Here is a 27427-nt window from a genome sequence, read left to right on the forward strand (position 1 = left end):
AACAGATTTGATTTGGTTGCAAAATAATGCAACTCCAAATAATATATCTGAATATGTCAAAGTGTGTCTAAAAATGACAAACTGGTGTATCAGATGGCTGTTCCCTCTGCTTTTTGCCAGCTCTCACAAGCTGGTGGCTTCTTAGTGAATGTGCAGCACTTGGCATTCTCTAAAAGCAAGCTAAACAGACACAGCTGGTACGGCCGTTTCCCTCACTGGTCCTGTGAACGTGCAAACATGCACAGCATCCAAAGTACTGCAGGATCCAAGGGACAATCCCGGACTCTTTCTCAATCTCTGATAAGCAAGCACAGTATTTAATCAAAGTCTGTTTCCCCGTCTCTGATAGTGATCCCTCATTAATGAATCCAGTGCTGAGAGCTGCATTTGCCTGTTAGGCGGTGGTTTGCTGATAAGGGAAAGCAGTACTGGCCTTTTGGATTACAATCTGCCATAGAAAAGCTGATTAGCTACATGGCTTGCTTGAAAGCTAGCTGTAATTACACAATGGCTTGGGACACATGCTGATTTACAATTACTCTAGCTTTTGTTCTGTGAAGAAATGTAGAGGGTGTCAAATGGGTTAGATCACTGCTTACTGTTCATATAGTCTTATTGACTTGTGTCACCATGTGAAACTATGAGTTTATTCTTTTGAATTTCTTCTTTTGTAATTCAAAGCTACTGACAAACAAAAAGGTGTAGTAAAACACTAACACACACACGATAAAAATATAGGTAATAAAGACTGATTGCTGTGAACTGCCGATGCAGGGATTGGTTCTCAGGTGTAAGATAATAAATCATATCAAAACACCACCTCTGAAGCCAGTCTAAAGATTTCTTGTATTTCTATCTTGCAGGGCATTCATTATTGGCCAACATAAAATGCAAACAGTTTTACAATATCTAATGGTTTCCAAAACCCTGACATTTTCTCTGAAAGGCCCCATTTGAATAGCTACTAGAGTTTTGAGTTTGCTTATCACTGTAATTATTATAGCATTCTAAGACTTCCTTTACTTCACCTTAATATAGGTTGTTTCTTTCTGCTTAATAAGTTCTACCTTGAACAGCTGGGATAGGCTCCAGCGACCCCGTGACCCTGAAAAGGATAAGCGGAAGCGAATGGATGGATGGAAGTTCTGGCTTGAGAGCCTTTCATTTGGGTCTTTTCGCCACACCCATAACAGGGTAGCCAAAGCCATAGTAGCCACTTCCATCACAGCTTAATGGTAAGCTCAGTCCACCAGCTGGTAAAAGGGAAATAATGTGAGCATCCCATCCCATTTTTAGCGCTTTAAAAAGGCATTAGTTACAGCTACGAGTAGATGCAAAAATGGAGAGAAGAGAAGGAGCAAGACTCTTAACTTCCATCTTGGACCACTGTAACACTTGTTGGTGTGTGAACGTGTATATCAGTGTAAGCTGTGAGAGCAGTAACACTAGAATATGCATACACAAAAGCACAAACATGTGCACACACAGAGCACATACACACTGCCTGACAGTGATAGGTGGGAGCTGCTTTTGATGAGGCATGCTGCCATGGAAACCAGCCAGGAAGCTACGAGTGGCGTGTGTGAGTCTGAGTCTTCGAGTGGATCTTACAGAGATAGTAGCTAGGGAGACACAGTCACATGGGAGCTCCCATACACCAGAATGGATTCATTTAGGGTTCACATAACATGCCACAACAGCAGAAATAGAGAAATGTGTTTTCTAACTGCTGTCTGTGTTATGCTGGTGATATTTCGCAGCGCTGTTGTAAGTAGGTTAAGTCAATAATACATCAGTGCTAGGGACAGGGTGGTGAAGATCACGAAACCATGCTTCATTGTCAATCAGTCGCTAAATAAATGGACTAAACAAAAACCACAGAGAGCACACAGTGTTCTTGATCAATATGTTACCCAAGTAATCATAGCACAGAAGACTTCTCGTCTTTTCCTGTGCCTGGATGTTTTAAATTCAACAAGGAAAACACAGGGTGGCTTTTTTAAATGCAGCCAAGTGAGATCTAGAGCAGGGGTAGGCAACCATTCTGATGGCGAGTGCCATTTAAAATTTCCTCAGAGGTCATTTCGGCATATGATTGCATTAGCAGTAAATTTAATAACGCTCTATATGAACAGTTACACACTACATAGAACCACTTTGTAGAATTATATTTGTTCGCAGATGTTGGCAGCTATCAGCGAATAGTTATCAGCTATTTTGAAACAAAAAAAAGACACTTTTTATCCATAACACCAAATGAACTGTACAACAGAAAATACAAATGCTATTTATGGTCTCCTCACAAGAATCCATCCATCCATCCATTCGCTTCCGCTTATCCTTTTCAGGGTCGCGGGGGGCGCTGGAGCCTATCCCAGCTGTCATAGGGCGAAAGGCGGGGTACACCCTGGACAGGTCGCCATCTGTCGCAGGGCTAACACACAGGGACAGACAACCATTCACACTCACATTCACTCGCACATTCACACCTAGTGGCAATTTGGATTATCCAGTTAACCTATCCCAATAAGCTGCATGTCTTTGGACGGTGGGAGGAAGCCGGAGTACCCGGAGAGAACCCACGCGAACACGGGGAGAACATGCAAACTCCACACAGAAAGACCCCGGCCTGATGGTGGAATTGAACTCAGGACCTTCTTGCTGTGCGGCAACAGTGCTAACCACCGTGCCTCACAAGAATGATAAGGAAAAATAAACTAACCCAATATGGCATGTTTGTTAATACAGAGACACACATGTTAATGTGATCTCTGGTCTCCCACTCAGAGACACAGGTCTCCGAGTGTCCAGCATTCAGACGGCTACCTGAGGACACTCATGTGAGAGAAAATCTGCTCACACAGATATGTAGAGCCAAATACTGTCAATAAGGCCTCTGCAATGTTCTGAAGACAGTTAAACTTGTCAGGTAGTGATGTCCAGCAGGTGAAAATGCACAGCTGTGGATTCCAGCTGCTTCGATGTTGCATTAACTGGCATTAACTCAGCCAGTTAATGCGAGACAAATCTAGCTGCTCATTAAAGCTTTCTGGTTTGATCAGAAAATAAAACATTGGTCCATACACCTGAAAGGCCCAAAAGTGCATTGTGTCTCGAGTCTACGGATGTATCCATGTATCTCCGTGGTGCTGATGCTGTGCTGAGCGGACAGCTCCTGAAGCTTTTGAAGTGTCGGAATGTGGAAAGCTAACAACGTCCCTCTCACCAGTAGGCTAAGTTATTTTTAGCCAATTACAAGTTGAATCTAGTACTTGGGGTTGTTAGTTAAGATACCGTCATTAAGAAGCAGCACAACTAATGTGTCTATGCAAGCTGATTTGCTATGTGCACCGCAGGCGCGGCCATTTATTTTTTGATGCACCTTCTCAGATTAATTTACTGCGTGTCGTGCCCAGGGCTGGACTGGGACAAAAAAAAGGTATTAAAGTCATAAAGCCTTTGAATGAAAACAAACGCTGTTGTGACAGTGATGTAAAATCTTGTTGGTATATGTATGATTTCTATACATTTTACATCAGATAAAAACTTTGGTTGTAAGCTTCAGATAATTATTTAATAACAGCCAGACATTTTAAATGAGAAGAACAAAGAAAAGTATTTCTTTGTGCCCCCCTTTCCCTGTTAATGCCCTACCTGCCCCCCTGGCAAAACTTTGCTAGACCCGCCCCTGCACAGTTACCAGCTGTCAGCTACTTAGAAAAGGATCCTGGTGTTATTTGTCTCTCAGAAACAGTTCATAACTTCCCTTCAACTCATTCATGTCACCTAAAAGGTAAACCTGTTTCTCCATCACCTGTTCAGCTCTGATGATTCAGTAAGGACATCTCCTGGTTTCATCTTCATGTTTCCCTCTCACCACATATACAAATCGACATCATGACCAGCAGCTTTACAGCTGTGGCTCCAGCAAACATCAGCTGATACTAAAAATTAATATTAAATAAATTCTAACAACAGCTGATGAAGCTTAAACGTGCTGTTTAGCGCGACATCCGACGGTTTCCTCTTTCTGGCGCAAAGTAGGCGATAAACAAGAGAGAAAAGCCGATCAGCTGATCATTGATCAGTTTCATGATTGAAGTAGCAACTGGAGAGAGAGGGGGAGAGAATGAGAGAAGAAGAGGCAGCTGTGCAGCAAAGACACAGAATAACTCCACCTTTGTGTCTTTTTTCATTCTAGCTGAAGTACAGGACAAACTGTGTTCCTTCTCAGCTCAACTTAGACTTAGACTTAGTTCCTCCTACGCCGGGCGGCGCATCGGGCAGCTCAACACGAAACTCGTAATAATATTTCTGAATGCGGGACGATTCCGTTTGTACGGGACGGTTGGCAACTCTACTAATTAACCTTATGAATAAAATAAAGTTCACTATCAGTAACATCATAGCACCGACCCAGCTGTATAGAAACTCCATCATGCTAGCTAGTACGCAGTACGAGTTATTGTAACTGACTGTAAAAAGTGAGCATAATGAAAATAAACTCCACCTAAGCTTGGTTTATATCTGACCCAGATAGACTGCAGGTCATAACTTCTTACCTGAAGTTCAGTTCACCTGACGCTCGGACCGGCGGCCGCCTTGGGTCTCTCCTCGTCCTGCCTCCGATCTCCCTCATCCACGTGCAGCCTCCACCACTTGTTAATTTTACTGAATCTGTGGAAGCTCCACGATGCCACCACCAAACAACTGAGCTATTTTTACACACCGGCCAGCATCTGGCCAATCCAACACCTTTCATTGTTTATACCGTTACAAAAAAATAAAAAATCATCGGGCCACCGAGCAAATGCCCATTACAGTATGCAAGATGGCCAGTCCAGCTATGGCCGTGCCATCAGTTAACCCTGCCTAGGGTTGCCGACCCCTTATCTAGAGTATTATTCTGCACAGACTGTATTTTTTAGCAGCAGCTGTGCAAGTTTGAAAGAACACAGGTTTACTAAATGCTAAATAACGTGCTCCTTTAAAAATAACTTTCTGACAAATAAATACTAGAGCAATATCATCAGCTGCCACTCCAGTGTACTCTAATCCTGCAAATGAACACCTACTCCATGGTGTTTAAATCTGCACCTTCAGTGAGCTATGCATAGTGTAGCAACAATCTCTCTCGGTTAGAGGAAGGAAGCATGGCATATGTGGCATACCATAAAATTCACTTTAAGGCTAGAATTGGAAAAGCGAGGGAAGCAGTGCTTTCCAAGTCAAATCTAAAAACTGGCATCAATTAAAACGTGCCAAGGTGAAAGCAATCTCTCTCCTTTCATCTCAAACAGCATTCTGTCATTCCAGCCTGTCGCTGGAAGCTCTGTTTGCCTTGGAAACGGCTTGCATTGGAAAATGTAGCACGTTTCCTGTGTGTAATGTAGATAAATGTCTGGTATTTGGTGGAAGACTAGTGGGAGACCAGCATGCGAGGCAAACTGCTGCTAAAGGTAGCTAGCTCCTCTTTCTTTTTAAAAGATCAAATGTAGGCCTATGTTTCTGTGGTTTTGTAGAATGACATGCATTACTGTAGATTAAACAGAGTAAAAGCTTTAAATGAGTTTGAAATTACCTTAGCCTTAAACATTTCCACTATTAGTTGTGGTCCATAAAACACTGACAAGGAACATTTTTCTGTAGAATAATTACTTTTACTTTACTTATTTATTTGCTTTTGATGATTTATCCACAATTTCAATCATCAATGCAGTTATACATGTAATGAGGTGTTTTCATAGTGGTTTATTGTCTCTTTTGCTAAAGTAATGGTTCTTTTAAAAAAACAGAAAGAACCATCGAACACTCGTCACCGTCAGCTATCACTAAATATTTTTTACTAATATAATAGAAATAATAATATTTTACAATTCTTCGGCCAGGAATGAGTGCAGAAAAGTAAAGAAATCTATGTGGAGTGTTATGTACTATACATGGTCACGGTATCTGTTAATCTGATAATCTGTTAATACCATATGTTTTAGTGTGTGTATGTGCGTGTGTGTGTGTGTGTGTGTGTGTGTGTGTGTGTGTGTGTGTGTGTGTGTTGGTGGAGGGGGGGATATATTGTAGTGTTTCATATGTGCATTTTGTTGTGCACACACCTAGAGGGCAGAAGTAATAATAATCCACCCGGTCGTTAAGTGATGACGTGACGAATCCTACTTCCAGGCCTAAAGTAGTCTGCGTTTAATATGGCTTTTGTGTTGTTAACATGTTTAATGTTATGTATTTTCTTCTATTTAATCTCAAAAATGTCATGGTCCGCGGCCCGGCGTCCGGGGTGCTGCTGGGATGTCCACGCCCACGAGCGTGGCTGCTAACCCCACACCTGCATCCCATCCCAGGCGATCACCAGGTGGACTATTTAATCCTGCCCTACCTGCTGCTCCACGCCAGTCCGTAGTCGCCTCTCAGCGGTAACGTACGCCTGCGGGAAAAGAACTCTTATGACAAACTCTCCATCGGACCTAACACTGTTTTTTCCCTGTGTACCCAGATCACAACTCGGCGTGTTTTTGTTTTCATCGTGAGACGCACACTCCACCTTCCCTCGTATGCTGCCTTTTTTCCGCACCCCAGTAATCTGTCTCTCTTTTTGTTTTACAGCCTCTCACAGCCCCGCTCTCGGCGTTCCCTGCGCGGTCCCTCGGTTTCTTCTGGTTCCATACGTTGTTTTTCAGGCTACCCTCACGGGACACCTTTAGTTGCAATAAAAATTACTTTCTTTATTCGCTCCTACCCTAGTGTGTGTGTTCTGCTACTGGGTCCTGCCTGCGCTCGGAACTTCGGTTCATGACAAAAAAAGCTCCTAAAACAGTCACTGATCACTGTTGACCTCCCTCGGCTTTTATTACCGCTAATCATTTATTTAAGCTCAGTTTTTAAAACCTTAGGATGTAACTACAGCCCAGCCCATGCAGCAGTATATGAATGACTAACCTCGTATTGTGGATGGATTATCTCAGTTGTTCTCCTGGCTGAAGTTTGGTCCTTTTACAGCATCCTGCCATGCGATTACATTTGTTCCTGATCACCGAGAACACTCACGTTAACTTTTATCGAGTGGAAAAAAAGTTAGCTTGTTTATATTATGCTAACATAGCTGTGTCGCTAGCGGTCACGTAGCACATCATTAGCTACAGCTAGCCAAACTTCAGTAGTTTAGTTTTCTGTCTTCATTTGTGTTGGAAGTGATAACAGAATTGTACGTTTTAATTTGTTTCCAAAACCCCGCAGTCAGGACATGCTATATTGTATTTAGATAGAAGCTAGCGAGCTAACTTCCTGCTAACTTCTAACTCAGTTAAATGTCATAAATTCCGTTTTCATGGATGCCTGGATGTTAAACTCAATTGTTACACCTGGTAGAGCAGAACGCTGATCATTTTATTAAAGATGAAAGACTTTAGACAGTTTTTCAACTCTCAGTAATGCCATAGTGATCGTTTGATATATGGACCTGCAGCGGAGTTTAGACCCAGACACGGCTAGTGACGTCAGACTTAACGACCGGATTGGACTGGCTTTGAAGTTATAATTCAGTGACTGAAGATAGCCAACATAGGCACTCTCCATCCACACACACAGAGAAAGCTCCCAGCCACGTTACTCAGCCCAGTGATTTACAATAGGGGTAGTTTCACCAGGGGACATAGTAGCAATGGAAAATTAAATCAGGTAGAAGAACACAACTCTGTTAAGGACAGTGGTGCAGCCTCACTAATGAGATATTGAGCACAGAATAACAAGAACAAAGAAATATAGCCTGAGTGTCTCTTTCTTCCTTTCCTCTTTGTTTGCCTTTCAACCACTCAGAAAAGAGAAACTGCATTACTAAAATCCCTCTGGCAAAGATTAACATCTCCAGTCACTAATGCTAAAGAAGGGAGGAGTGGTGGCTGTTCTGTAGACATATAGGAAACCACAGGAACATTTGGTTTTCTTTTTCACAGTACCTCAGTCTTCTTTAAGTAATCTGGAAAGCAATATAGGGGAGATATATGGGCAATAGTGATTTAAACGGCAAACTTTAGGGCTGAAAATGCAGCCAGAATAGAATAGAAAAGTCCCGTATTGTATTTGTACATGTACAACAAAATTGTGGGTGCCCCATGCCAATTTTGCAGGAATAAAATTTAAATAGTAAGACAGCAGGAATAAATAACAAACATGAGAAATATATAAAATCAAGACTAATATATACAAACAAGAGACAAAAGACATACATTAGAGCAAAAGTTGGAAAGTCTGTGTGTGAGTGGCCTGAGTGATGAGGGTTACTCAGACCATGGCTCAGATTAGTGGCTGGGTGGGCAGGAGTGGAGTTTTTTGTGGCGTATTGTTTGTTAATAGTCCAAATGGCCCAGGGGAAGAAGCTGTTAGTGAGTTTGGCGAGTCAAACAGGAGGTGGGCAGGGTCACCTGTGATGGCCCTGGTTTGTCTGAGACAGGAGAATCTGGCGATGGCCTCCAGGTGTGGCAGAGGACAGCCTTTTTTTGGCAGTATTAATTACCCTCTGCACAGCCTTTCTGATCTCAGTTGTGGGCCCTGTGTACACAGAGCATGCTCTCCACTGAGGAGCAGTAGAAGCCCAGCAGTAGCTTCTAGTCTAGGTTTTTCTTCCTCAGGACATGGAGGAAGTGCAGCCGCTGTTGGGTCTTCTTTACCAGGGTGTTTACCGAGCTTTAACCTAGGAATAAGAGGGAAAGGGGCATCTGAAGGAGGTCGGTTTGGCGATAAGGATGTCTGGGATTATAGAGTTGAATGTGGAGTTATAGTCCATGAAGGGCATCCTCACGTAGCTCTTCCTGTTAGCCAGATGGCTCTGCTCCACATATTTCATTTTTTTCCCCCAAACAACTAAGAGTAAAAAAAAAGATATTCCTTGTAGTTGGTCATTAGGTTTGCACACATCTCAGGAGGGTTTTGGCCCTCTTTACAGAAAATCTCTAAATGCTTTAGGTTTTAAAGCCGCCTACAGCACATTTTCTACAGGACTGAGGTCTGGTGTTATAACCAGTGTGTTACCATTGGTGTTCTTGGTAACTGGTCCCAGTCTTGAGATCATTAACAAGCTCCTCCACTGCTATATGTTCTGTCTGACCGTGTGTGGGGGGGGGTGGCTAATTTTTTTGATTACAGTCAAGTGAACTAAAGTTAACAATGATGATAACGTGACAAGTTATTACTTCGTTGTTAGTGCAAACAAAAAGATTCCCAAAAAATGCTTCAAACTCTACTGCTGATGGCAAAGAGGCTAGCTCTGTTAGCTCATGCAATGTATTAACGTTGCAACTTTGGTCAGTAAATATAAAAAAGTCAAGCTGACAGGAAAAGTGCCAGCGGCAGAAAGTGGCAATTGAAAAATGTTGATAAAGATCCTTGTTGCCATGCCTACTGCGTGATGCCAGAAAAGTAGCAGAGACTTGGATTTCCTTTCTATTGGATAATGGGTCAGACTCAAGATATGGTGCATCATCTTCTGAAAACTGTCATCATTTACTCCATCACTTAAAGTGAAGAATACATCTGGAACATGTCATGAGTAAACATCTGTCATTGAGTACACAGAGATGACATAAACCAAGAAAGCTTGGAGTAGAAAATTATCTGCAATAAAAAAAAGACACTCACATTAACATAATGCACCAAGTTCTCCTGCTCGTTGACTTTGTAGGTCTTTATGCCATACTCTTTGGCCAGACGGAGGATGCGGTTCTGTGTCGGTCCAATGTAGGCACCGCCTAGATCAACCCACTTTGCCTCCTTATTCTAAAAGACACATACTCGCAATTAGATCATGACAAAAAAGAAAGAAATGTCACAGATATTTCTGAAAAGGCTAACTGATCTATGCTTGCACTTCTACGCTCATAAATGACTTGAATGTAAATGTCATTTTTTTTCTGTATGCCCATTAAAAGCAATAGATACACTATCTTGGTTGTAAAATTAAAAAGGCTGGAAAGTATTTATATTACTGTTACTGATTGTCTCTTTTATGAGCCGCTCCTACAGTAGTATTGACACTCTCTGCTTTACCTGCACAGTGAAGGTACGACCACCAACCCGGTCTCTGGCTTCCAACACTACAGGATCGAGCCCACTGGCTTTCAACAGCTTTGCAGCACTCAAACCTGCAGAAGGACAGAGACACCAACAGGACTTAAACATAAGGATTCAAGCAATATATGTGCTTTCTGTACTTGTAAAAAAAGCAATAGCAAAAGGCACACAGGGATTTTAAAGGTCTTTTAAAATTAATGACAAAAAGGGCTTCCAAAAATCCTAATGCTAGTTAGGACATTGTTATACCATCAACAGCTATTCCCACTTTAATTGTTTTCCGTTGTGCATTTACACTGATTAGCTTTTAGGTAGGCATGCAACTCTTAAATACAATTACATAACATTTGCTTTTCAAATGAACTGAGAGAGCTCTGGGAAAAATGGAGGGGGAAGGATGGGTGGGGGCTGTTGGGGAATCACAAACCAGCCAACCTGCTGATCATGTGGGGAGGAAGAGCTAACAAAAAAAGCACTGAGTACTCATTGGTTTAGCAACCGCAGAGTATACTGAAGAAAAACAGCTTTTCATACACTGACCTCTGGCACTCCTAGTTATACTTTAATTCAATAAGACTACTAAATGAATCTAGGCATGAACACACACACATGCAGAGAATTAGAGGGCAGCATATGGCTCTGAAGCGCTGATCTACAGGGCTGCTAAACACACAGAATATTGTTAAGAAGCTGTTCTTTAGAAGGGGAAACTGGGAGAAAAGGTACACCAAATTAAACAGCTAGACTGAGAGTCAATTCAAATTTGAAAATGTTGCTTCAAATCATTGTCAATGTGGACATCAGAGTCTGGAGCGAGGTGGTGGAGGCTCTGCCATGGTTTGGGGATGCATTACTGGCAGTACAGCAGGGCGATATGGCCAAAAATATTTATCACAATATATATTTGAAAATTTGCGATAACGATATAACTGACGATATAATTGATGCGAGACAAAATACAACTCCACAACATTACTAGCGCAAAAAGACAACCTTCCATTTATTTTCACTTAAAGAAGAAGCTGGTTTTTATGTACATTAAAGCTTTATAAAAATGTAACAGTGCAAATGCAAATTCCTTGCTGAAAGTTTAACCAAAAGGCATTTCCAGTAGAAATGGGCTGACACATCCTGAGCATAACCATGTATAATATCCACTGAAGTTAAAAAGAGGTGCTTTGCAACATTAAACTGCAGTGTGCAGTACGTATTTTTCGGACCATAAGGTGCACGGGATTATAAGGCACATTAAGCGAAACAAAGCAGTCAGATAAATCAAACTTTATTAAACTCATTCTTCTTGCTTCCTCCACTTCTGTACCATTGATTCATTAATTTTGAATTATCTGGCAGCTGCTCTATTCCCATGTTGTTGCAGTATATTAATGACTAACCTCGTATTGTGGATGGATTATCTCAGTTGTTCTCCTGACTGAAGTTTGGTCCGTTTACAACATCCTGCCATGCGACTGCATTTGTCTCTAACTATCAGGAACCTTAACGTTAACTTTTATAAGTGGAAAAGTGTTAGTGTTCGTCCTCCAGCTTCACTGTTTATGTTATGCTAACATAGCTGTGTCGCTAGCGATCACGTAGCACATCATTATATACCAGCTATCCCAACTTCCGTAACCCTACAAACGTCACTGCTGTTTAGTTTCCTGTCTTCATTTATGTTGGAAGTGATAGCAGAGCTGTACGTTTGAATTTTTTCAGAAATCTCTCAGTCAGAACATGCAATATCATGCTTAGGTAACTAGCGAAACTAGCGAGCTAACTTCCGCTAGCTTCCTGCTAGCTTCTAACTCCGTTAAATGTAATAACTTTTGTTTTCATGGATGCCTGGAAGTTAAACTTCATAGTTACACCTGGTAAAGCAGCAATGCTGATCGTTTTATTAAAGATGAAAGAATTTAGACAGTTTTTAACTCTCAGTGATGCTGCAGTGTTCGTTTGACCTGAAGCATACAGAGTTTAGGACCCAGATTACTCCCAGATTTAAGAGCATCTTAGTCCGACAAATACGACAATAACGACGGCCGCTTGCATGTTCTGCAAAAAAATGTGCTTTGTCGTGTATCTGACGGACAAACACCAAACCAGTTCCACATCACTGAAGTTGCACCATTTTTACAAACCAATTCTGGTTCATCTGTTTCACTCAACAATCGGCCATGTGTGTATGAAAACAAAGGCACTGCGCATGCGCGTTTTACTCATATTCTATCGCGATATTTCATTTTCCTATCGTTGCTTAACATTATACCGGTATTACCGTGAACGGTATAATATGGCCCAGCCCTAACTGGCAGTGTGGAAAAGTACTTTCAGATGTCAATCCACCATGGCACTGTGAATAAAAAGATGAAGAATCGCCTATGAGCAAGTAGTTGGTGACAGTGTGGGGGAAGAACTCCCTTTTAACTGGAAGAGACTAAAGGAAGTGGCAGTGAACAAATGGCGGATGACCGGCTTTTGATTGTGAGGGGCAGCCAATTTGGAACAAAGTAAGGCTTAAAGGTAATAGCGTGTTTTATTCTTGAGGATGAGCTGAGAACTTTGTTGAACTGTGCAAAGCTACTGGAGTCTAACAGAAAAAAATGTTAAAGAGAAAAACAGGCACTCTTTAATAAAACAAAAATGAGCATGCCAAAAATCACACAAAAGCCTACATACTGCATGTTATATTCATTGCGTGTTCATCAGCAGACACTGATAAATGAGGAGCAGAGAAGCAGGGGGTAACTTGTAATAGAAAACAGCACAGAGCAAAATGTCTCTACTGTCAGCAGGTACCCACATCTGTGCAAATGTTTTCCTGGCTTTCGCCCTAAATTCCCTTCTGGCCTCGCCATCTTCACCCCTATATTCTTTCCTGCCAAATCTGACTAAGCCCTATTTGATCTGGAAAGGTTTACATTAGTTTAAACAGAGTTTATTTTGCATTACCCAGCGTCAGCCTCCTCTCTATGTACAAAAGCGCTCAGCCTGTCAGGCTTTGCAGAAAGCATTAGACTTGACCAGGAGGAGGCTCACAAATCTCCATTAAATTGATGCTATTAACCTACACTCGGCTCAAAAGGTCACTCTCTGTCTTGGAAAACAAAGAGCATCTGTCTGCATCTCTTGTTTATGCCTACAGCAATCGCTGCAAAAGTAGCTTCCCGTTGGACTAGTCCTTTGATCAGAAAGCTTATTTATCCAAATCAAGGCTTCACTTTTTATCCCCCCTTTTCTTCAATTAAAAAACATGGTACAAACGCAACTAATAGATCAAAAAGTGATCATCACTTCAAAAGGATGCCGGCTGAGTTTTCCCCTTATGTTTACTTCCATTCCCCCAACAACAATAAAGAAAATGAACACACTCAGGCCGAGCTACTTCATGGACCAAAAAGCCAGGGAGGCAAGAAAAAGAAAGAAAATAAAATAGAAACCATCCAAGAATCTCAGTCAGAAATCAAAACCAATCATACAATTACTTTTTTTCTTCACTACTGCTTCATGCATTTGCTCTTTCTGTCTGTTTATACAGATAGAAAATGTTTCTGAATTTCTGTCTTTTTGCAATACTTACTGCAGTAGTTTGTTATGTTTTACATTCAAAAGGTCAGAAGTCAGGTCTGGAAATTATGTTGGTGGTGGCAAATAATAATACAATAAAAATATTAGAAGCTCACAAAAAATTAAGCTAAAATCTGAACTGCTTTCTACATTTTAAAGAAAGACGAATTTTGACCTTAAATCAATGTACAATGGCATTTTTATGGAGATAAGCTAACAATGTTTCTGAATAAAACTTGGTCTCTGGTTCTGAATTTCTAGATGCAGAGGATGAATGGTGCAGCTGTTCCGGTGTAAAGCTGAAAGTGACGGCTGAAACTGCGGATTTACAGGTCAATGGACATTACCACCTTCACTTATGGCCACATATAGCTGGTAATGAGCAATATAAGACGAGCTTGATATTTATCAAACAGATGTAGTTGCCTTGAAGTGCAATCTTCCTGACATCTGAGGAACAGCTGGTGTCAGTTCAGCGGTGCTTCTCATCCTTTGTGCAGATGTATTTAACGAGGGACCCGACAAGAGAGGAGGAGTAGTATAAGTAGAAGTATTATATTATGGATCGCTCCCTGGGACACCTGGGTGCATTTAATTATGTTAACTTGCCTCCTCGCTTCCTGCCATCTCATCTCTTCTTTCTGTCTTAGTGAAAATGTGCAGGAGACATCCATGAACAAGACTGAAGAACACAGGAGAGAAAATGAGAAATCCTTGCTTCTATAGTATTAGTCTTAAGAGATCCTGTCCTTTTGAGGGATGCTTCCCTCGCTCTTAGCTCTTCCAGACACACTTATCTCACCTGTCCTTGCCTCTTTGAGGTGTTTTTAGGTGCTGGAACATCCTCTGTGATTGAGAAGGGTGAATGATTTTGAGGACACTGGAAAGAGGGTGCAAGAACACTTCAGCTTTGGGGTGACTGTAGCTCAGGAGGTAGAGCAGGTCACCTACTAATTGGAAGGTAGGTGATCTTCCAAATAGAAGGTGGAAGGGGTGGGGGTGGGGGGGTCTTAATTTCCAATTCGATCCAAGTCTGCTCCAGTCTGCATACCAAATATCCTTCGTCAAGTTGCTCTGACTGTGAGTGTTAGATAGAAAGTGCTTACGTAGAAAAAAGAGTGCTTGTGTGAATGAGGCAAGTATATATATAATATATATATGTATATTAGGGGTGCAACGATACTCGTATCGATATTGAACCGTTCGATACAGTGCTTTCGGTTCGGTACGCATATGTATCGAACAATACAAAATTTTTAATTTATTTTATCAACTTTCCTTCTGACAATGCTGTCTGTGTTGAGCGCTCAGTGGATCTGCACTCGACAGTGCAGCCTAGGCGGAGTAGTCGAACGCAGATTCACTGAGCGCAGGGCAAGCTAGCGAGACAGAAGTTAAGCTCTCCTTGCAACATGGCAAATTGAACCTCCCCCACCCTCATTCAGATGTGGCGTTTGGAACTATTTTGGTTTTCATGTGACATATGACCCTGAAGGTAAGCGCGTCATGGACTAAAGTAAAACAGTATGTCGGATGTGCCACGCAATGGTCAATTACATGGGTGGGAGCTAGTGTGTTAGCGCAGTTAGCTCGTTAACGTGTTGGCCGTCCAGCCCCATGCACGGGGCGATCCACGGTAGCTCGTTAACGGAGATTTGCCGTGTTATGGCATTAACGTCATTTCAACGAGATTTACGCTGACAGCACTAGTGGGAACACAACAAATATGACTGCACATTTACACCGACATCATCCTAGTGCAAAGACAAGTGGAAGCAGACAAAAACAACAAGCACGCGTGCTACAAACTTTACCCGAGTCATTTAGACAGCCGTTAGCACGTGATTCTCCTTATGGGGACCTGATATGTTTAATATGCTGCTGAGAATATAGCCCAGAAGAAGCGTATAGTATAGCTTTTATTTTTGGAAAGAGACATTTCTCTGTAATAAACTCTCTTTTCCAAAGATGAGTGATTCCTCAATTAGATACAGGGCTCGCAAAATCGCTAGCCCGACGTCCCCGGGCTAGCGATTTTTCCAGTCGGGCTACCAAAATCTATCTCTGCCCTGCCCGTCGGCCTATCGTAGGAAGGAAAAATATATGTCAATGCTTTTGCATTCTTTCGGTAATATAGCTGGGTAATTATGTCATTGGCATCGGTGAGCCACTGTCAATATGTGACATATTGAAATCGCGTTTGAATTTGCGCTTGTTTTTTGCTTTCACTTTGCAATCGCGTGAACTGTGTATAGAGAGCGACAGCATTGATTGGTGAGTGATGATAATTTGCGCACCAATTCCTCTGACATCGTCTTATCAATCGTTAGCTTACTATGCAAACATGACAAGTGAATCGCTGTCAAAATAAAAAACATGCACAAGATAAGAAGTTGCAATGCGTGTTTGCGTACATAAGATTTTCAGGAGGAGGACAGACATTTGTTTAGAACTCTTAAAGATGTCGAAGAAGCAAGCTCCTTTAAGAAATTACTGTGATGTTCCTCTACCTCCAAAGAAATGTCAGAAGGAGTCCGAACCACAAAAGAGGCGCGTATTCTCGGAAAAGTAGTTGCAGGAGGTGAGCTGGCTTCAAACAAATGATGAACGCAGAGATGTGGTGCGGAATGTGCCGTGAAAATTTAACAAATGACAAATTAAAAAGGCATGAACATTTTTTTTTGTATCGAAAAAATATCGAACCGTGACACCAAAGTATCGAACCAAACCGAACCGTGAATTTTCTGTATCGTTGCACCCCTAATATATATATATATATATATATATATATATATATATATATATATATATATATATATATATATATATATATATACACACACACACACACACACACACACACAAGAAGGAAATCGGTGGGCAAGAGACGAAAACAGGGCGTTGTTGGAATGCAACCACGCAAGTAACCCTGGCGGAAGGGGTTACAGGAATAGGATGAGGGACCTATGGATTCTTCGATACCCAACATCCACAATGACGGTGAAACAACTAGTATCTCAGTGTTCCAACATTCGAAAGAAGGGACTGCTCTCACAGCTAGAGATTGACGAGATACAACATAAATGCTATGGCAAGGGGGAGCCAGGACGCCAGGTCAGGGGGGAGATATCATCACCCCCACCCGAGATTGGGTACCAAGCCCCAAGTGCGATAGGAGAAGGATCGTTGAGTGCGAGAGGAACTGACCTAAAAGATAGGATCATGGCCAAGCTTGAAACTTGGACCCCCCGTAGCCGGTTACCAAGATTACGTGAAGTACCCTCAGAAGGTCTGCTAGATGATGTTAATGTAGCACTACGGACGATACCTACAGCCACGATTACCGACACTAACAAGCTGATCTACAATACGGCAGCAGTGATCAGTGAGATGCTTGGCTACAAGTTGAACAGCCACAAGGGGCAGTACCCTCCATGGAGAAGGAGGCTAGAGGCTAAGATCAAGGTAGCACGGAGGGAGGTTAGCCAACTATCGGAGTTGCAGAAAGGCACGATGAGGAAGGTGCCTAAGAAGTACAGGAAGCTGTCCATACCTGAGGCCTTGGAAACTGCCAAGCAACGGCTCACAGCCTTGGCCAGCCGCTTGAGGAGGTACACCAGAGAGATAGAAGGCAAGAGAATAAACCAGCTGTTCTCCACAGAACCAGCCAAGGTGTACTCTCAGTGGCAGGGGAACAATATGAGAACAGCACCACCAAGGCTGGAGGCAGAACAATACTGGAAGAGCATATGGGAGCATATGGGAGAAGGACGCAACCCATAACGTAATGCTCAGTGGCTAGTGGATCTGAGGGCAGACCACAGCGACCTCCCTGAACAGGGTCCAGTAACCATCACAGTGGCAGATATCCAAGAAAGGGTCTCCAGTATGAAGAGTTGGACAGCACCAGGCCCTGACATGGTTCACGCCTACTGGCTGAAGAAGCTGACTGCACTCTACGAGTGCCTGGCAGCACATATGAACCAGCTGCTAGTTGACAAGAGACACCCGGAATGGCTAACCGAAGGCCGGACAGTCCTGATGCTCAAGGACCCCCAGAAGGGACCGGTACCCTCCAACTACCGACCAATAACCTGCCTCAGCACCACGTGGAAGCTCCTGTCAGGCATCATAGCGGCTAAGATGAACAGGCACATGGGTCAATACATGAGCGGGGCACAGAAAGGGATGGGCAAGAATACCAGAGGCGCAAAACACCAGCTACTGGTAGACAGAACAGTCAGCCGAGACTGCAAGACCAGGCTGACCAACCTGTGCACTGCCTGGATTGATTACAAGAAGGCCTATGACTCAATGCCCCACAGCTGGATACTGGAATACCTAGAATTGTACAAGATCAACAGGACCCTAAGAGCCTTCATCAGGAACTCAATGGGGATGTGGCGTACAACACTAGAGGCCAACTCCAAGCCCATAGCACAAGTCACCATCAAGTGCGGGATCTACCAAGGAGATGCTCTGTCCCCACTGCTGTTCTGCATAGGCCTGAACCCCCTCAGTGAGATAATTGACAAGACTGGCTACGGATACCAACTACGGAATGGAGCAGTTGTCCATACAGCTTGATGGATGACATCAAGCTGTATACCAAGAGTGAACGAGACATCAATTCACTGATCCACACCACCAGGATATACAGCAATGACATCGGAATGTCGTTCGGGCTGGAGAAGTGTAGTCAGATGGTAACAAAGAGAGGGAAGGTAGTCAGAACGGAGGGGATCGAACTACCAGAAGGCAACATTGCAGACATAGAGGACAGTTACAAGTACCTGGGGATCCCGCAGGCGAATGGGAACCATGAAGAGGCCGCTAGGAAAGCTGAAACCACCAAGTACCTGCAGAGGGTCAGGCAAGTCCTGAGCAGTCAGCTGAACGGTAAGAACAAGATCCGGGCCATCAACACCTACGCCCTGCCCGTGATCAGGTACCCTGCTGGGGTAATAGGCTGGCCAAAGGAGGAGATAGAAGCCACTGACATCACACCAGGCAAGACCCCAGGTGCCAGGCTGTGTAAAGATGCCCCAGAGACAATCCAGCACATAACAGCAGGCTGCAAGATGCTAGCAGGCAGGGCATACGTGGAACGCCATAACCAAGTGGCCGGCATAGTATACAGAAACATCTGTGCCGAATATGTCCTGGAAGTTCTGAGGTCAAAATGGGAGACGCCCCCAAGGGTGGTGGAGAATGACCGAGCTAAGATCCTGTGGGACTTCCAGATACAGACGGACAAAATGGTGGTGGCTAACCAACCGGACATAGTGGTGGTAGACAAACAGAAGAAGACGGCTGTAGTGATCGATGTAGCGGTTCCGAATGACAGCAACATCAGAAAGAAGGAACACGAGAAGCTGGAGAAATACCAAGGGCTCAGAGAAGAGCTCGAGAGGATGTGGAGGGTGAAGTTAACGGTGGTCCCCGTCGTAATCGGAGCACTAGGTGCGGTGACTCCCAAGCTAGGCGAGTGGCTCCAGCAGATCCCGGGAACAACATTGGAGATCTCTGTCCAGAAGAGCGCAGTCCTGGGAACAGCTAAGATACTGCGCAGGACCCTCAAGCTCCCAGGCCTCTGGTAGAGGACCCGAGCTTGAAGGATAGACTGCCCGCAGGGGCGTGCTGGGTGTTTTTTTTTAGTTTTTTTTTTTTACACATATATATATATATATATATATATATATATATATATATATATATATATATATATATATATTAGTGCTGTCAAAATTATCGCGTTAATTGTTAAGATCAACGCGAAATGTTTAATGCATTAAAAAAATTTAACGCTGATTTTGTTTTTTATTAATTTCGTGTAATCTAAGACCTTTAAATTCATGAGCACCTCTGGAGGAGGGGGCAACAGTGTGCTATGCTGGCGTTTGGCCTGACAGAAATGATTAGAAGAAGAAGAAGAAGTGACACCATGCTACTATCTAGCTAACACTAGCTAACACACGCAAGCATGGACGAGGGCGGACTTTTGGGTGGAAAGTTTCTCTTTAAGAAGTTGCCTGATGGCTTGTTGGACAAAACGAGAGTAAGATGCACAATTTGCAACGCTGAATTCAAGTACCACAGAAGCAGTTAATCACTGGCGTATCACCTGAGAGCAAAACACCCAACTGAATCCACCTCTACGGGACCTCGCCAGTCTACGCTTCAGGAGTATGGTGCTTGTGGACGAATAACAAAAAATGTGAGAGAAAAGGTAACCAATTCCTTGGTTGTTTGGATAGCTAAAAACTGCCGACCAGTTAGCATAGTAGAAGATGATGGACTGAGAGAAGTCATTCGTGCTGCATCAGGAGATGAGTGTTACAATCTGCCCTCGAGAGGAACCATTGTGTCGAGACTGCACACTTTGTATGGGGACCAGAGGGCTCAGCAGTCCAGCAAGCTTGTGCAAGTAAGGAATGTCGCTCTCACCGGAGACCACTGGACTTCGGTGAACAACGATAATTACTTAAAATATAAAGAATAAAAAAATTTAATTGGAGCCAGGCTATTAATAAAGTAATTGAGATTAATCGCAATTAATAACAGAAAATTGTGAGATTAGTTAGTTAATTTTTTTTAATCTATTGACAGCACTAATATATATATATATATATATATATATATATATATATATATGTATGTATACAAAGCATGTGAACAAACATAAGGCAGCGCAATTTAGAGCTATAATGCAGTGTGAATTGGTTCCTCTGCTGTGCGCTCCAGTGCAGTTGGATTCCTTTCCCCATCTCTGTACTCCTGTTTTTGTCTCCCAGAAAATCCCTGTATATGTTTTTCTCCCCTGATTTCCCACCACTGCCTTTCTCCTCTCCACCACAGCACCTTAGGGTTCTGGTTGACCTAATTGCTTGGTGTCTCTGAGACATTTGAAAGGGGGGGGGGGGGGAAACAACTAACTGTTACATTATATTTTTATTGGACACAGAGTCTAACGTAAGTTTTGAGACTACTTGTTTATGGGTTGGACCTTATTTGATAGAGTGGAGTAAGTTTCCAAAGCTTTTTGCACAGCTATGAGGAGCACACACGTTTCTTTTCATCCCTCTGCCCTCTGTGCTGGAAAAAGAGACAGTGGCAGGCACAGTTTCCCTGACAACAGTAATTGTTAAGATTTGGTCACTTGGCAGGAGCAAACCGTATTTGTATACTGTGTGTGTGTGTGTGTGTGTGTGTGTGTGTGTGTGTGTGTGTGTGTGTGTGTGTGTGTGTGTGTGTGTGTGTATAAAGATATCAGCCTGTCTCCCACGGTTTCTGAAAGTAAACGTTCCCAGTACAATTCACACTCATTCAAAACAAAAATCCAGGTACTGCAGAAAGCTGCCACAACTAAGCTCAGCCACAATCCCTGCAGAGCAGCTCACTTCAATGTCAGGTGACACCCTTCTACATATCCAATCTGCTTTCTCATAAGGGGCCCACCTATTGCTCACCTGCAAGCCCATTTGTAACCCAGGTCTACCCTACAAAAGACAAAGTCTGCCTGGTTGCCTATGATTTGCCACAGTCATGCCCTGTTTATTAAGTGTGGACATGAGCTTCTCTCTGTTTAATTTAACATCATTTTTCCATGACATGACAAAACATGACAAAATCAGGATATGGGTTATGACCAGGAATAGGTGTGGCCATGTAAACCAGGCAGCTTCAGCTTCTGCTTCTTGTCTCTGATTATTTAATTCATTCCAATAATTAAATAATCTGGCTGAGAACTAATACGATTCCTGTGCCATAATAGCTGCTCTACCTACACTAAACCTGTAATCTTCAACACATAACATCCTTTTTATCAGTAATGGGTGGCAGTAATGGATATTTGTCCATCTAGCATGTGATTGTGACTGTAGTGAATGTTTCAAAACTGCACTCCTTTGGCCATTTCCTGTTCCTGCTTTTATCTCTTTTCTGCTGCTTGCTGTTTTCTATCATCTGACTTTCCCTCATTCCACCTCTGGCTTACCACCTGCCATTTGTCTTTTCACTTCTAATTGCTCTTGCCATGTTTTCCCCCCCAGTGTTTCGTAGTTTTAATAGTCCCAATCACATTAACAGCCCTCAACTACACCAGATGAGAGCTGACAGACATTCAGCTCAGAATCAACTAACAACTCCTAAATGGCACTGTTTTTTTTGTCTTTTCAGTCTATCGCCTGTCTTCTTGTCTAGCTGACAGTTAGATAAGAAGATTCACACTAGAGATGTCACTAGAACTGATGCTTAGTATACCAAAATTCTAAAAATGTGACAGCACCTAGTTGTTTTGTTTTTTCAGAACTATACCTCGTGTTCGTGTAAGAGATGCATCATTAGTGTGGATGGTCTTTAAAGTGAGTGAAGACACAACGTTTGCCAAAGTAAACCATAAGGGGGCCACCCTGAAAACGTTCAATTCAATTCAATTCAATTTTATTTATATAGCGCCAAATCACAACAGCAGACGCTTTATATTGTACAGTAGATCCTACAATAAACCGTACAGTTCGTACAGAACAACAAACCTATTCAGACACTTGTGTTGTGTTCCAGATATCTTGGAACTCACATGTCAGAACTCTGGAGTGATGTCGCTCCTAAGTTAGTGCGATCCAGAAGAAGCTGGGGAAAATTTGTTTTGTTTCGGTTCTTAGCAAAGCGGCTAAAAAACACATTCATGGACAGACTGATAGAAAGTACTCAGTGCACTGAGATGGCTTATTTAGTAAGTCAGTAAAAACCCCACAACAGTTGCAGTACAGGTTAAAAGTTTACAGTTTTACTACTTTTTACATCCAGTGCCAGCATCTTGGATCGCTAACTTGTGGTATGTAAATCTGCTCTGACTTTCCAAGTGTGAAATCCAAGTTTGGTGGGGCATTCCACAAAGATATTTTGACTGGGAACCCCATTAAATCACCTTGACCCAGCTGAATGTGGACATTTTAAAGACGCTAACAAAGACAAAGTGGCTGAAGATAAGCTATTCATTGCTCGGAGGTAACCACAAGCTCTGCTTTTTTAGTAAGGTAAAATCTCATTTCAGTTAATTATCTGTGTAGCCTATAACATGCTGTAATTTGTGAGAAATTTAGTTTAGTAACTTTTTTATCATGATAATACTAATAGGCATTGAAGAACATTTTTTGTTTTACTTGTATGTATATGCTCTCAGTTATAGTTCTTAGAATAAAAATTATAATCTGCAAAATTCAGACATACATAGATAAATAAGTCAGAAATTGGAATTGGCCAAGACAACTGCAGTTTGTGTCAACTCTTACTCGCTGGAGAAGAAGAAGGACTTGCAGAAGGACAGGAAAAAGTACAAATGGCACAGCAAAACCTACACGTGGAAATATTTAAAAAAAAGTGCAGCTATTGTGATGGCGCCACCCTGACTCCTTGATTAAAAAAAGGTATAAGAGTCAGGTATGGAAATACCTGACTCTTATACCGTTTGGAGTGGAGGGCCCACTCCTGAAGAAATTCTATGACTCTGTTGTGGCTTCTGCTATCTTTTATGGCGTGGTCTGCTGGGGCGGCAGCATCTCTGCTGGGGACAGGAAGAGACTGAACAGGGTGATCCGAAGGGCCAGCTCTGTTCTAGGATGCCCTCTGGACCCAGTGGAGGTGGTGAGTGACAGGAGAACGGCGGCTAAGCTGTCATCCCTGATGGACAACATCTCCCACCCCATGCAGCAGACTGTGACAGCACTGAGCAGCTCCTTCAGTGGGAGACTGCGGCACCCACGGTGTGGGACGGAGAGATTTCGCAGGTCTTTCCTCCCCACTGCTGTCAGACTCCATAATAAAGACTTTAACTGATCAAGCACACACATCCATACATATGCAATAATACTAAGTGCAATAATCCTTTCTGTCATCGTTGTATTTTTACTCAGTTGTATATAGTATTTGTATTTGTATTCTATTTTTATCTTATTGTATATTTATTTTATTTTATTCTACTGTATATAGTATTTTATTTTATTCTATTCTGTACAGTTGTGTACTGTATTTATTCTTATTGTATTCTAATTTTTGCCTCATAACTTTTGCACTGTCCACTTCCTGCTGTGACAAAACAAATTTCCCACGTGTGGGACTAATAAAGCTTATCTTATCTTATCTTATCTTATCTTATCTTATCTTATCTTATCTTATCTTATCTTACTGTGCAATTTATCATACTGCAAAATCAGCTATGTTTCGCAATGGCTACTGTTATACAAAAGCTTAGGCTAACATTATGTAATGATCATCATACCTCATAGTAACGTTACAAGGCTACTCTGCAACCATCCTAACATTTTAGTCTGTGTCATGTCAACAAACTATAATGGTAAAATTTTAAATAACTGGTCTGCCATCACTGTGTCAGAGATGGGATAATCACTCTGTTTTTGTTGTTTGTTTGTATTTTTTTAAACCATGGTATTAAATTGGGTGTAGAGAAGTAAGTATGTGATTCTATGTGCGTTAGTATCATCTGCTAAATTTCTGGTATTGGAACATCCCTAATCATAGCAATTTTGTAAGCAGATTAGCTTTTAGCTATAAAAATCAAGAGACACACTAGCTATTTCATTCTAGCTGCAACTGCATGTCTCATTTGCAGTCGCTCAAATGCCCACTCCAAAAACGAGTACGGACAAATAGGCCGCTGTTTGCCTGCTAGGCTTCACCACAGTTCACTGTATTCACGTAACTAGACCAGTCAACCATGTTTGTGTTGTTGGTGCTTTTTGGAGCATTTGTAATGCAATTATTTTGCACATAACATTACCTGCTCTGATATTTTTAGCAAAAAGAGAACCCAAATGCCAGATAGAGAAAAACAAAAGTTATTTTGATGCACTTGCAGAGGGTGAACAAAAAATACAGCATGCCGTCAGAAAAAAGAAGAGCCTGAGAAACACCAGCAAAGAATGCACGGGTAAAACACAAATGAGGGTTTAAAACAATATGACAAATCAATATGCACATTCGGGGTGATTCAAAACGAGATACAAGTAGAAACGATCCAAACTTACTGTGTCGTTAACTGTACCAACTCTTCTACCAACTATTTAGAGAGTCAGTGCTCCAGTTTGTGAGTTTTTGTGATGAATGAATTTCTATTATTACTTTTTTATATGCTAGCAGTAATTACAGTTAGCAAAATATGATCATACATGCTGGAAAAAAAACAATATAGCAATGAGAAAAAAAGGCCAAACTGGAATCATAAATCAGAAGTTCATAAACATGTTGGTGACATTATGGTGGCTACATCCAGCTGTCCAATCTTATTGCTAAATAACAATGACTAGCAGTTAGTTTGTATCTTACAATGCCATAAACAGATAAAAGTATTTATCTTCTCACTACTGGTCTTAACAAATTATGTCATCTTTTACACATGAGGGGTGTAGTTGTTTTTAAAGGGATAAATCTGAGATGTTGTTTAATGTTGAGTAAAATATTTTTCTTTAAAAAAAATGTTATGCCCTAAATTGAAAATTAGAACTTGCTTTCTAAGAATATTGAAGAACATGTTCTTCAGAGAGACAAATCACACCGTCAGTGTGTGACATTTGATTTTCTCCATGTGTCTCAGTGTGTCTGCGCCCAGACAATGTTCTTTTCACAGGAACACAAACAAAAAATCCAATAGTGTCTGAGTGACAAGTGAGACACTTGAATAGGAGCCCAATGAGGCTACATATTGATCCGCAGGGGGAGACAATTACAAGATGTGCTGCAATTACATTTTCCCAATCTCATGTTCTCAACATGCAGACACTAATTTGGTTTTTACGAGCAACAAACTGAGAAGCAATACTGACAAGCAATTACAGAATAGCTTGAAATTTACACACAAGAATATTCTCTTTTGTGCGTGTTGTCAGGAAACAGGTGATGAGGATAACTGGACCTAGGGTTACCTAGGTCCTGATTTTTATAATGATGAAAATTAGAGCTTTGAGTGCTCAGATTGAGTAGAAAGGTGCTTAATACATGTCAGTCCATTTACCATTTAACTGACTGTTACTAACATTATTGGAAATTTACATTTGCAACCACCCAAAAAATGTGTGTACTAGTGTATCTCAAAAAATGAGAACTGTTGTAAAAAAAGTTGCTTTTCCACTCAAAACTCCCAAATTCTACATATTATATTTTTATTATGCATTAAGTGAAAAGACTTTTTTTTCATTTAAATTTTGATGAAGCGCCTCAGAAACAGCTTCCTGAACTCAAAGAGTCTAAAGTGTGCAGTCCACCCATATCTTGAGCTAATTAAGCATAATTCATATCACTGATCAGATTCACGGAGGCCCCACCCACAGGCCCTAAAAGATCCACTGCAAGTGTCAGATACCAAGAGAACCCTAGAGGTCTGGTACCCAATGGCTGTGTCCCAATTCAGGGTCTGCACGCTTGAAGTACGCATTTTAAGTGCGATTACGTCACCGCCACGCGACGACGGCTGTCCCAATTCGAAGTGTACTTCAAATGCATACTCCAAATGCACCGTCGATTTCCCCAAATATCAAGCGTGGTCCGGTGCATGCTTCGTGGTCCCATATATCCCACAATTCATAGCGCGGCGGTGGGTGTGGATAATTTTGCCGCAAAACACGGCAGAAGGGAGCGGCCGAAGAGTGAACTGTCAAAAGTAAGTACTGAATATGATGTCACTTATTTATGTGCAAATGTTTAATAACGAAGAACATTAAAACATTACTGTTGGCCACATGTCGGCAAAGTTGTGTGATATTAGTGATGTTTGTACTTTCAGTGTTAACTTGGTTTTAAAGCATATATATACAGTGGGGCAAAAAAGTATTTAGTCAGCCACCGATTGTGCAAGTTCCCCCACTTAAAATGATGACAGAGGTCAGTAATTTGCACCAGAGGTACACTTCAACTGTGAGAGACAGAATGTGAAAAAAAAATCCATGAATCCACATGGTAGGATTTGTAAAGAATTTATTCGTAAATTAGGGTGGAAAATAAGTATTTGGTCACCTCAAACAAGGAAAATCTCTGGCTCTCACAGACCTGTAACGTCTTCTGTAAGAAGCTTTTCTGTCCCCCACTCGTTACCTGTATGAATGGCACCTGTTTGAACTCATCATCTGTATAAAAGACACCTGTCCACAGCCTCAAACAGTCAGACTCCAAACTCCGCCATGGCCAAGACCAAAGAGCTTTCGAAGGACACCAGGAAAAGTATTGTAGACCTGCACCAGACTGGGAAGAGTGAATCTACAATAAGCAAGCAGCTTGGTGTGAAAAAATCAACTGTGGGAGCAATCATCAGAAAATGGAAGACATACAAGACCACTGATAATCTCCCTCGATCTGGGGCTCCACGCAAGATCTCATCCCGTGGGGTCAAAATGATCATGAGAACGGTGAGCAAAGATCCCAGAACCACACGGGGGGACCTGGTGAATGACCTGCAGAGAGCTGGGACCAAAGTAACAAAGGTCACCATCAGTAACACACTACAACGGCAGGGAATCAAATCCCGCAGTGCCAGACGTGTTCCGCTGCTGAAGCCAGTGCATGTCCAGGCCCGTCTGAAGTTTGCCAGAGAGCACATGGATGATACAGCAGAGGATTGGGAGAATGTCATGTGGTCAGATGAAACCAAAGTAGAACTTTTTGGTATAAACTCAACTCGTCGTGTTTGGAGGAAGAAGAATACTGAGTTGCATCCCAAGAACACCATACCTACTGTGAAGCATGGGGGTGGAAACATCATGCTATGGGGCTGTTTTTCTGC

The 27427-nt window shown here is 42.1% G+C and overlaps 1 protein-coding gene across 1 annotated transcript in view; it reads right to left on the reverse strand.

Annotated features, from left to right (window-relative positions):
• LOC113007389 (amine oxidase [flavin-containing]-like) overlaps window positions 1-27427 on the reverse strand; it is a 58327-nt gene that overhangs the window by 14384 nt on the left and 16516 nt on the right. Inside the window, exons 2-3 of the mRNA XM_080290797.1 lie at window positions 10051-10145; window positions 9643-9780 (exon numbers count right to left, since the gene is read on the reverse strand). Of these exons, the coding sequence (XP_080146923.1) occupies window positions 9643-9780; window positions 10051-10145 (233 nt within the window). The remainder of the gene's footprint in view (window positions 1-9642; window positions 9781-10050; window positions 10146-27427) is intronic.

Source organism: Astatotilapia calliptera, chromosome 16, assembly GCF_964374335.1.
Source record: "Astatotilapia calliptera chromosome 16, fAstCal68.1, whole genome shotgun sequence".
Classification (NCBI taxonomy): domain Eukaryota; kingdom Metazoa; phylum Chordata; class Actinopteri; order Cichliformes; family Cichlidae; genus Astatotilapia; species Astatotilapia calliptera.